The 12,376-nt window shown below is 41.8% G+C and overlaps 1 protein-coding gene and 1 long non-coding RNA gene across 2 annotated transcripts; one reads left to right on the forward strand and one right to left on the reverse strand.

The window, feature by feature from the left end:
- Positions 1-1,123: 1,123 nt before the first annotated feature.
- On the reverse strand, positions 1,124-9,229 carry RNFT1 (ring finger protein, transmembrane 1). Its single transcript, XM_059866183.1, has 9 exons — positions 9,073-9,229; positions 7,030-7,403; positions 6,614-6,690; positions 5,939-6,039; positions 5,167-5,320; positions 3,589-3,747; positions 2,767-2,832; positions 2,240-2,341; positions 1,124-2,046 (listed from the first exon to the last, which is right to left on the reverse strand). Exons 1-9 carry the CDS (start codon positions 9,075-9,077, stop codon positions 1,912-1,914), a joined length of 1,173 nt encoding a protein of 390 aa, XP_059722166.1. The 5' UTR covers positions 9,078-9,229; the 3' UTR covers positions 1,124-1,911.
- LOC132337532 (uncharacterized) lies at positions 9,165-10,874 on the forward strand. The gene is made up of 3 exons (XR_009489197.1): positions 9,165-9,265; positions 9,915-9,950; positions 10,703-10,874. It is a non-coding gene; the product is annotated as an uncharacterized LOC132337532 (long non-coding RNA).
- Positions 10,875-12,376: the final 1,502 nt, after the last annotated feature.

Consider the following 12,376-nt stretch of genomic DNA (forward strand, 5'->3'; position numbering starts at 1 on the left):
TAAGGTGGATGTGAATAGCAACTCAATGCAAATTTAAACCTATGTTAATCCAAGTGACCTATTTGTTTTTATTTTAGGAAGTAGGTAGGCCCTCAGTAAAACAGGAAATGTAAATCACTGTCTTTCCTGAGAGCTCTGATGGGAAATGGAGCAGGAATTCCCTCAGAAATAAAGACCCAAGAGAGGTTCCTTCTGCTGCTTCCCCCTGGGTTTTTGGGCTCTTAAAAAGTGGCTGTTGGTTGTCATTTGTCACCTTGTGTGTCCCTGCTGACTCAGAGCTGCTGGCCTGGATCAGGAGTTCCTGGATCACAGAGGATGCCATTCCTGGATGGCAGGTACTCACTTTTTTCCCTGTCTCTAACTAAGATGAGAATGACTTGTTTGACTGATGAAGTGTAAATCTAAACCAGTTCACCAAAATCTCTTTTTTTATTCTTGGTTTTTTTAATAAAACGTGTTTGTTAATATTACTGGGTTTGGATAGAAAAATCAACAGGAGGGAAAGAAGAGAAATTGTTCCCTGGTCCCTGTGTGTGACCTGTGTCCACACTCACTGCAGTTAGTACATGTTGTAGACAAAGACCAAAGGATCAGGGTTGATTGAAAGCACCAACACTTTGTTGTGCTCCATCAAATAATCTTGGTGAGCTTTACAGGCCAGATGTAATGATATTTCTTAGCTTGAATCTTCCATCTCAGTAGATTTTTATTCTGAATACTGGATTCTGCCCTTGGAGCTGTACCTTTAGGGTATTCAAGTGTGTGTTTCACTCTTTAATTGTTTTCCCTGAATTTACAAGGTTCCTAAATGTCTTCAGGCAAGAGAGAAGCTGCAGTTAATGGTAACTAAGTGTAACTTTCCTGGAACAGAATCATTTGAGTTATGCTTTCAGTCTGATCTGAATAGCAAAGTGAAAAAAGGAAATCTTGGAAGAAAGTGAGGTTACACAGAAGTTAGCACTAGAAATAACATTAAAAAATCAGTAATAAATTGCAACATTTAAAGGGTTTTGTTTTCTTCAACCAGAAAAATAAACCTGGCAGTGAGCAGCTGTTATGTGCTTACATGAGTTAATACCAAAACAATAAGGAATCTTCTTTTATTCAACATGCACCAAACAAATAGATTCAAATGCATTTATTCTCTCTGATTTTTATGCAAACTACAAATTGCAAATAGAGTATAAAATAGATTCTCCCCTGTAAGAAAATCTGGCTCCTATTATGACAAAAATATAGTATTAAAGATTTCTTTTAAAAATACCACCTTTATAAAATGCTAAGTAAAAAACTAACATCAGTGGTTGGTTTAAAACCAAAAGATTAAGCCAAGGATCCATTAGAAGCCTACAAGAACCTAAAGGGGAAATATCTCATTCTTGTGCTTATCTACAGCTGCAGTGAGAAATAGCTGCTGTTCCAGGTGCATTAAAAAGTTCATTTCTCTCATTTACTGGGCAAGAATTAAAGATCTTTAATGCCAAGAGTGACAAGCAGCTCTAATTCTCACTGCAGTCCAGAGTATAAAATTTGCTCATAATCTAAATAAAATCAGCAGGTTGACCTTTTGGCTTGAGTTGGGTTAGAAGGATAAATACAGTTTAGTACAGTCTGGAACTGTTTAGTGAACTTCTAACAGAAAATGTTGAATTAAGAAGTAATGCAGCACATTTCAAGGATTTGACTGTTTCCTATGAGAATCACAAGAGAAGCAGTGCTGGCTTTTTCTGCATTCATTCTAAAAGTTTTCTCTACTTAGAAAAGGTCAAGTTGCCATTTTCTGCACTGTTTTAAATACATGGTATGTGGAATTTGGAAACTCCTTCCTTGTGCCACCTACAGTCTGCAGTAAACTGAAAAATCTTAGTGTGAACAAACAAACAAACTGGAACCCAAGTTGTTTGACAAGCTTTAGAAAATCTGGAGATGCATAGATGTGGCTCCATCCTTCCACTTGTTAACATGGTCTGAAATAACAGTTCTGCAGAGTGGACAGGTTTTTTCTCTATTAAACCATAAAGAGATGCATTCTTCACAAAATGTGTGCTGGAATGAAAAGAATGACAACTTAGAGCTTCTAAGCTCTTCCATTTCTATTATTTGTACAGTATTTTGATGATTATTTTCTAAAAATAATCATCAAACATACACTCATCTAATTTTATGTTGTCTTGTGTAACAGTATTTAAAAATGTTCTTTAATTTAAAAATAAAAAATAATTGGGATTATGAGTATTACCTGACAGATCAGCAGAATAGGCTTCTGAAATTCAGCTTGGCAAATGGAACAAATATCATCAGATTCAGAGCACTGTCTCTTGCTGGCTGGCACCCCATAGTGCTGGAAACAAAGGATTTGCAGCAAATATTAATTCTGAGGTGGATGAAAAAGCCACACCCAAATACCAGGACAGAAAGGAATTTGGAAAAGGGTTGCTATGTCAGGGAAACTTAAATCCCTCATCTAAAGGAACATTGCTAATTTTTAAAGTAGAAGCAGGACAAAAAGGATTATTTCACATCCTTTTAGCTGAAGGGATGTGCAGATTTTTTTTGTGGGTGATTTTGTTGTTGTTCAGGTGACACCACCATCATTCAGTCAAGGAACTCAGACTGTGAAATGGGACAATGAGTGTACAGGGGTTCATTTAAAAATGCATTTGTTTATTGCTTAAACAATCCAAAGGAATGAGAATGAGGAATTTCCAGAAGGATTTTCATGTGAATTGGGGTTATGGTTTTGTCATAAGAGAATTCAGTACTCACTGGGCGTGTAAAAAATATCCGTAAGACCTGCCTGAAGCTTTTCCATTGTCCAAAAAAGCTCAGAAGCTGAAATGGGAAAGAAAACTTGAGTTATGCTTAGTATTTTTTCATAGTGAATTAAAAAGCTCCCAAACTTTTGATTCCAGCCCTGGAAGTCTCACTGCTGGTTGGATGTTGGAATCACACAAGCACAGCAATAGTTCAGGCTGACCCTATTTTAAATGTTTGAAAAGTAACCAAATGAAGAATTTAGGCTGAATTTTTTCCTAGTAGGGGTCTGGTTTTGAAGAGTGTTGAGGTTCTGAAATGAAGCATTGGAGTGCAAATGGATCAGCATTATTATCAGACTTGCAATGGTCTTTAGTCCTGGAATTAAGGTACCAGAGCATGAGGAAGGGTTGGTCATTTGTAAAGTCAAACTGGTTACATTTGGGGCAGATGAGCTCTTTGGAGAGAAGCAGAGAGCCAGCAGGAAGATGGTTAACTTGTGTAGCATCACACAGGATACTTCAGCAGAGAAAATTTAGTTTCCTGAAAAATGGTGACTTTTAACTGTAATTTTATCTTTATTTTTGCAAGTTCTGTGTTTGATGTGAGCAGACCCATTGTAGCTGTGTCCTTTGCTTTGCAGTTCCAATCCATTGCTAGATAAAGATGGTTTTCAGTCCTGAGCCAGCTCTCCTGGAAGGCTGCAGCAGTCCAGCTGAAGCACCTTGGCAGTGATTCAGAAACGTGTTGTCTGTAACCCTCCACTGATTACTCCTGCAGAAAACCACTGGAGAATTCTATAGAAAACCTGAGAAGAGTATAAAGCTTGCATACCTTGAGGATGAGGTAGAGAAGGCCCAGCAGAATGCCCAGGGTCCATCCCAGTGCAGTGTCCAGCTCCCCATGGGCCATGAGGTAACGGAACCAAACTGGTATGGGGACAAACATACGGTAATACTGGCAGAGTTCTTCTAACAGCATGTACCAGTAGCCCTAAGCAAGACATGCAAAGGAATAGCTCAAGATTTAAAACTCCAAGGATTTGCAAAATACACAGAAAAGATGCATTGTTATTCTTTGGAGCAGCTTCTTCTCTTAATGAAACAATTAAATGTGAAGCACAGAAAAAAAAGAGCAGAGGATGGGTCTCACAACTGTCTGAGTAACAGTAAGAGAACTGATTGCTGGACTGCAGAAAATCAAATTATAGGCTGAATTGGGATGGCTTGGCAGATGCCTACCTACTTAACAAGGCTGTCAGACTTAACTTCATAAGCATTAAAAAAAAGTAAAGTTACATGAAAAAGGAGAATAACACAAATTTGGTCACAGGGGTCAGCTTGTCTTGAGCCAGAGTTGTGTCCTGCACTCAGGGCTAAAAAGTGAGAATAAGGCTCATTACATGTACATGGTGTGTGCACATGTATAATAAATATTTAGCTTGGCTTTTAAGGAAAAAAGTAAGTTTTTCTTAAAATTGTATTTGTAACTCTTTCTATAATGTACATGGATAATGCCACAATTTGCCAGTATTGACCAGATTCCTTCTTTAATTTAGCCATAGTTGGTGTAATGGAATTTTCAGTACATTTTTTGCATGTTACTAGCTGTAGAAAAAAAAATAGAGATCTTGATTATAAATCAGCATTTAGAGAAGGCAGTTGTACCTCAGAAGAACTTGTTCTGGTACATTGTAAGAGATAAAAACGTCCCAAAACACCCTGTTCAAATGCTACCACATCAAACTGTACTTGGTAATTTATTTTTTCTGAACCAGCACTAGTAATTGCAATTTTAAGATAAAATGTAATTGGTTTTGCCTGCCTCACCTCGGGAAGCAGATAAAAATAAATACACCACCAGTGAGTGCAAGCTTCTGAGAAAATTATTAAACCTCACTGATTTGAGAAATTAAGCTAGGCATCAAATTCCTTGATCTGACACAAATATTCCTTAAGTTTATTAACAACAAAGAAAATTCAGGATTATTTTTGAAGAGACAAAAAAAAACCAAACAGCTGTTTGCATGTGTAGATCTTAAAATCTTGACAGTTCTTGTTGAGCATGTGCAAAATTTGCTGTGCTCCAGCTGCTCCAGGCCAACTGCCTGTGTACACATTCCTACAGAGCAGAAAATCAAAGGTTTGCTTCAACCCCCAACTTGGAGACAGAAATAAACCCATTTATCCAATGGTATAATACAAGTAATTGTTTCTGATCAGACTGAAAACCTTTTTTAGCACCAAGCAGAGAAGAACATGAAATCCACAGGGTTTTCTTGCCCAAGGTGTAGTGGTGGATTATATACAGACATTTAATTAAAGATTTTTCTCTGGGTAGAATTTAATAATTAGTTACTTTTACCATAAGAGAATCTTCACAAGGAATCAGATCTACATCTTGTTTCCTTACCTTGGATTTAAAGGACATGATAAAAGAAGGCACCAGGAGAATAAAGCACTTCAAGCCCATGAAGAGGAATTTCAGAATAAAGTCTGTGACTCCTACAGTCCAAAGCACCTCCCAAAAGTTCATAAAATCCACAGTGGGGCTTAAGAAGATTAAGCTACAAAAAGAAGTATCAGAAGTTACTGGAGAACCCTATTTAGAGGAAACTGTAACCTGAGATTATCACAGCAGGTTTAATTAAAAAAGGAAACCTGGTTTACACCAAGGGGGAACATTTGCTAGGAAAACGCACTGCTCATTGGAAATGGATCACTGAGGATCTCTGACAAGTTTTCCATCCTGGAACCTTCTTTGCTGGATCTTCATCACAGCCCCCATCCTCCAGAGCTCAGTTTGCTGTCTCAGTTTGGCACTTAGCCTTTGATTTCCAGCCAAGGCTGCAGCTACAGAATGGTCAAGGGGGGAAAATCAGTTGGAGTCCTGAACTGCACAGAGCCCCAGGATGCCACATTTGGTATTCCCAAGGGTCAGAGCTGGCAATCAAAGCCAGGAATGTTCTCTGTGGTACACTCGTGCCACTAAATCAAGTATGGAGTCTAGGAAATTCCAGCATACTGTTTTTAAGTTCAGCACCTGTTAAATTTGGCAGAAGGGGAGGAATGGAGATTAAAGTGAAAGACAAACCAATGGCACAATTAAAGAAAAACAGCAGATAAAGAGTCCCCAGTTAATGTCTGGGTAATTTATGGTGGGGTAGAGGTGTTTCTACACTTACCTGTGGTACAGGGACTGAGAGTGGAAGGTGTAATACAAGAGGAGAGATGATCCACTTAGGTAGAGCAGTAACCAAGTGCACTGCAACTTGGAGCACCGTTCCTGCAAGGGGGTTGTAAAGACACATTGCAGTCCTTGCCTCAGAACAGTGCTGAAATCCATCCCTAACACCTGCTCTACCAGAGGACTTGATCCTAGGGGGTTTAGACCCCATAAAATAGGAGACCTCAATGGAAAGGTAAAGCAATAATTTTACTACTTTCAATTTTAGTATTTTCAACCTACCAATTTCTAGGTGTACCAAGGTTTTTTCTAAAGACAACCAAAACCCACCCCACTCTGAAGAAACAGCAGGTTTCCCTTTGGGAGTGAACACAGAGCTGAAGATTTAAACTGTCATCTCCTATTTCATCCCACAAATACAGTTAAGAAGGTAATCCAGAACTTACAAAAAAGTGATTTCAATAGTCAAAGTCAGAGGGGAAAAAAACCACCCCCTTGAATTCTGCAAACCTTGTTCTCCTGTAGAGAAGCATTAAGAATTTACTTCTATCTTGATACCTAACATTATTAAGTAAATAAAACAACATGTCTATTCACATTTCTTTCAAAAATGGATTAACTTGTTAAAGTCTTGCTTAACTTAAAGAATTTTATTGCATAAAGTGATACTTACTCTGAGAAAAACCTGATTTACTATGCTTTTGTTTGCATATGCATAAGTTGTTAGCAGCCCGATTCCAAGAGAAATGCCTGTTAGGAAAATAGGATCAGTTATAAACATGAAAAGGAAAAAAAAAACATCACTGAACTGGGTTAAAAAGCAGCCACTTCTAATATGTCTTTGTAATTAGAATTAATGGCTCAAACTCTCAAGCCACGATAATTAAGCACATTGTACATATGCCAGCAAAGGAAACAGAAGCCACTGAAATGTAGTTTAGTAAATCTCTCTTTCTGATGAATAAAGCAAATAAAAATAAAGCTAAAAATAAATTGAATTATATTTCAGGCACGGTTCTTAGTACATTTCTTGGCCGGGGGGAGGGGAGGAGGGTCTGGTCCCTCCGAGCCGGTTTTGTTCTACTCTACCCGTCATGTGCTGCATGAGGAGTTTGACGCTGAGGATCAGGAGGTAGGGCAGGCTCTTGTGCAGCCACTGCAGGAGGCACCGCAGCTCGGACAGGGAGCTGCCGCCCTGCTCCTCCGGCTCCGCAGCCGCGTCCTCGGGCCCCGCTGCCTCCCCGTGGGGGCGGCTCTGGGAGCCCGCCCGGGGGGCCGCGCTCTCCCTGGATTCCGCCGATCCCAGCTGGATGCGCACATCCCCGGGGCAGGAGCCCTCTGCCGCCAGCCTGGCCGAGGAGGAGCAGGAGGAGTCACCGCCGCTGCCCTGGATGCTGTGCAGATGGGCACAGTCGGGGTGCATGGTGGGGGTTGCTCCCGGGGCTTTTTCTAATTTGTGTCTCCTAGAGCGGGATATAAACAGTTTAAATAAAATAAAAATAAATTCAAATCCAATAGGTTGTACTGAGTGACGGCAAGATTTGCTGAGATCTGCCTGAGTTTGTAGTGAGGGTCACACCCCTTTCCACAGCACAGCCTCCTGTGTCCCAAATTAAAACGATTTCCTTCCCTCCCTGTGCAGATTGTCCCGGCTGCCTTAGGAACAGCTGAAAGTGCAAATCAGAACAGCAAAAGCTGCTGGACAGGAGACCAGCACTGGCTTGTACAGGAGAGATCTTGGACGTGCTGCATAATTTCACAAAAATAGCAACAGCAGTGGGCCAGAAAAGGAGCAAACACTGATGGGAAGGAAGCAGGGAGTACATGTCCATGCATCCATTAATTGGTGAGCACTGGCTCAGACACGTCCAGTCAAAAGCCAGTGCATGCTCAAAACTGAGGGCCATTATGAGATTAATGAGATTATCCTGTCTGGGGAAGGGAGCAGAACCAGGTTAGCCCATTTTCTAAAGCATTTAAAAGAGTGAAAAATGAAATGCAGCCAAATAAGGACTGATTTATCTTTCCATTGGCATATTTTGGTTGTCTTTTGGGCACTTTTTCACTTCTCTGTGAGTCATTGCTTGGATCAAATAGGGTTAAATCAACTTCTCTGGACTGGTGTGATATCAGAGTAATGATTTTGGAGAATGCCTCGAAGCTGAATTTGACACAATACTTGTCACTATGGAGTAATACTGAAACACTGAGAATTTTGATATAATCCTCTTCCTACTGTTCAAACTCTTACAGATTCCTCTTTTGAAAATATTTTTAACACAGTTGGGTTCATTGGGGATACAGACATAATACAAAACTGGTTTTGCACAGCAAGTTCCGGATGCATTTGCACAAACCTCAAATTCTTTAGCCTTTAAAAAGAAGGTAACATTAAGAGTAGAACCACTTTAACACATGAATATGAGAACATACTAATATTTACAAGTGCTGCTCCTCCTCCTACTATTTTTTTTGTTGGCCAAGGATGACATCATACTTCAAAACAACCTGAATTCTCGTTCTGTATTTTTTTTGCACACAAATAAAACCGATGGAGATGGTAATGACTAGCGTGAACAGTGTTACAGTGTTACTGAGCGATGCTTTTACGGAAAGGAATAAAAAGGACACCTCACTTGCCCTGCAGTCGGTGTGTTGGGGCCGGGTTCTGCAAGAACTGACAGCTCGGTGCTCAAAAAGCCGGAGCTGGAGGATCGCACCGCCCCTGGCACGGCGCCGAGCAAACTTTCAAATCACCGAGTAATTAAATGGGATTGCAGAGAAGACTCCCGCACGCACTCAGATTTTGTTCTCCCCCCAAAAAATTAACTAAAATAAGGCTCTTGAGAAAGGCCCCTTGGCGCATCGCCCGTCTCTCCCGGGGCCGCCGCTCCCCCCGCGCTCCGGGAGCTGCCCCCGCACCTCGCCGAGACCCCCGGGAGGGTTCGAACCGCCTGGAGCTCCTCAGGAGGGCTCGTCCCGGGAACCCCTCGGGTGGGTTTGAACCGCCGGGACCCCCGCAAAGGGAAGGAAAGGGTGACCCCGGAGCCGCGTCCCCGTGTCCCCCTCCCGGCCCGGAGCCGTGAGGGGACGCGGCGGGCGGCCCCTTTCCCGCCCTTCCCCTCACGGTACCTCATGGGGCGCCCGGCGCCTCCTGCCCGCCGCCCGCCGCCATCGCCGGGGCCGAGGGGGTGGCAGGGAGGAAGAGGAGGAGCCGTGAGGGGAGGAGAAGGAGGAAGGAGAGGAGTGAGGAGGAGGAAGGCTCCGAGCTGGGCGTTGCTCTGGCAACGTCGCGGCCTTCGCCCCGCCGCGGGCCGTGAGGAGGGTGCGCCTCCCTCAGCCTCAACCCCGCCAAAACGAGGGGGAGGGTCCTGCTGCTTTTTATTGAAAGCCGCAATTAAAATTAATCTGGGAGGGCAATAATAAGGAAGGAAATGAAGGGATGGATATAAAAGTATATGTGTACTGCGGTGTCATTACTTGTCGGTGGCGATTAAGGGAGTCCTGCTGTCTGGAAATTGGCTTTGCCTCCCAGGAAACCTGAGGAAAGCGCTGCCCTAGTTAATGCTGCTGTAGCTCTTGGGAGAGGCTTGGAATGAAATAGATACAGGTTTTCTTTTGAAATATGCTCTTGAATAAATTAGTTTGCGTCCAGAAATGGCATCTGTTTTCCCTGGCTCAGATATTTTTCTAGAAAAAGTGTTTAGGTATGCAGCTCACACGGAAAGTGGGATTAATATCTAAGCAGCTTTGAAGATCGGTGCTGTGTTGTTTTGAGTTAGAAGAGAAATGCTGGTTTAATTCCAAAGTTTGAATACAGCAATGCTGTGGGGTCAGTAACCCCTGGAGAGGGAAAGGATGGGCCCTTAGATGTAGATGTTATGAAGTGGAAAACTAAGTGTTTGGAAGAGTTAAGTGGCCTGGTGTTCAGTGACACCATCTAACAACAAAGCTTCTCTTTTCTTTTCAAGTAGCTGAAAACGCTGGCTGCATCTCTGTGTCTCTTGGAGGTAGGTTTTGAGGAGGCAATTTGGTCTACTTTTATGATGTTTTTGGAAACTGTGCCTAGAATTTCCCGACTGGAAAGTTCAGGTCACATATCCTCTGCTTTTTGCTCGGGCTGTGCCTGATGGACTGGAAGGAACCTGGGCTGGTTATTACAGATATACATAAGTATTAAACATACCCACAGGCCTCCTGTTCCTGTGGGCCCTCTGAACTCAGAAGACCTTTCTCATTTGTGTAATTTTTCTGTCTAATTATCTCAATACTGCTCAGTAGCAGCACGGATGCAGATTTCAGATGCCTGGCAGGAAGCATTCAAAAAATTTTGTGGCCATGTCCCCATCCTTCCAAGGATAACACAAACCTGTTGTGTTTGGCTTCTGCTGTGCCATATTGTTCATTCTCCCACTCTTTGCTCAGTCACTCACTCACATCATGTTTGGATTATGAAGGACAATGTGAAAAAAAAATCTTAATTTGCTTCTCAAATCAGGGAAAGCAATTACAAATCTTTTATTTTTAAATAGTGTTTTATGATTGGAAATTATGCATGCCTTCTGTACATTGCTTGGAAGGGTATAAATATAAAAGATTTGTTCAGCTGTTTCTTTTCTGTAATTATAAAATGCATTAAAGTACAAATGTAGCTTTAAATCCACGTTGTTCTCAAACTGTTTCTCATTGCCACATGCACTGAAAATATGAAATTCATAATAATTCGTGGCAGTTTATTAATCAATGGTGTTTGCTCATGCAGGTCACTTGCTGATTTATCTCCAATTCACAGCTCATTAGAAGGTGTGTAACTCCTCAGAGATGTTGTTATTTAACAGGTATGTTTTCCTAGTCCTATTAATGACCTCTGGATTTAGTAACTCCTGACACAAGAGAGATTTGGGAGATTTTCCACAGAAAATTGGAAGTCTTTTCCCATGGGCATTGGACACATTAGGTCATGGAATACCTGGTGATAAATTTACCAGTCTGTGTTTGGATTCTACTCCCAGGATGCCAATAAATTTCACAGAGTGCCCAGGCACATTTTCAGGTGTTTATACACTCAGAAGTATCCCAGACTTTCTCATCCTCCCAGGAACAGGTGGTACCTCCTTAATTGGTGCAATTAACACTTTCCATCAGTGTGTACCTGCTCTTCCTGGGGTTGTTCAGTGCATGAAAACATCGGAACAAACTCTGATCCTTGTGGAACTGCCTGGGATGCCCTGGCAGCCCAAATTTACCTCTGCAGCAACAGTTACTCCCTGCTAGAAGTTGCTGAGAGCTTGTTTTATGGGCAGAAATATTGGAAGAATATATTTTGTGTCCTAAAGGAGCTCTGCAGAAACCTGAGCAGGTTGAGGGATTACAATCTTCACCTTTTGTATCACCTTTTTTTCATCAGAAGGAACTGGTGCTTTAAAATGAGGTGTGCAGCATCATCTGTAGTGGAATTTAAAGGAGCTGATCTCAGATACAGGGAGAGCAATTTTAGTTAATGATATGATAAAAAAATGGGCTTTTTGGTAAGAGTCTGTTGAATAGCAGAATGTCCTGAATATTCAAAGGCTTTATAGGTTTGTCTTCATTTTGCCCAAAATGCTGGTTGAGCATGGAAGACTTCAGCAAAATTAAGAGAGTTTAGTTTAAACTGTTTGAAGGATTTGAAAGTCCTGCCAAGAGGCTCAAATAACCTTTAAAATTCGAATGTTTCCTGAGCTTTGAGTGCTCCATCTTTTAAAAACTGTCTCCTGCAACTCTACAAACCCTGACTTCAGTTTGTATTTCGAGCACAAGAAAACAGCTCCTGTATCTGAGACAGTGAAGAATAAAGCCCTGCTCTGAAAACACCCCTGAGGTGATGGCTGAGTTTCACTGCTGAACTCTGATCCTCTAAGCTTTGTCAAGGAGACTCGTGAGGAATTCGAAGCAGATATTTTTGTATTGCAATGACATCACCCCGTTCCCTGAGGTTTCCAGAAATCTTACAAGCCCTCTGTGTACAGCAGCCTGTTCATTCCTGTGAAGTCATTCTAAACTGAGAGTAATTCCACTGCAGTGCTGTCATGTAATTGTTCCAAAGCTGCTGAATTAGATCCCGGAGTCTTGTTTTATTTGTTTTTAGGCAAAGATAAAGCTTTGAATGAGAATCAGCCAGCAGAGCCACAAAGGGCAGCTGTAGTTTTTGCTCCCTGCACAGGAGGGTGCTCAGCCTCTGTCTTTATCTGCAGGAAGGAGTGACTCCCGTGGTCATCAGGACCAAGTGGAGAAGCTGTTTCTTGAACCGGGCTTTTTTTAGTGACACTGGAGGATTTGTTAAATCCAGTGACTCAGAAATTATTCAGATGTTCAGGAATTTCGGGAGGTGTGTGTTAATTGCTGTTGTTAGACCATTATGGAGGTATTTAGGTCAGAAGATGGAATGATCATGACG

The sequence above is a fragment of the Haemorhous mexicanus genome, chromosome 22, assembly GCF_027477595.1.
Source record: "Haemorhous mexicanus isolate bHaeMex1 chromosome 22, bHaeMex1.pri, whole genome shotgun sequence".
In the NCBI taxonomy this organism is placed as follows: domain Eukaryota; kingdom Metazoa; phylum Chordata; class Aves; order Passeriformes; family Fringillidae; genus Haemorhous; species Haemorhous mexicanus.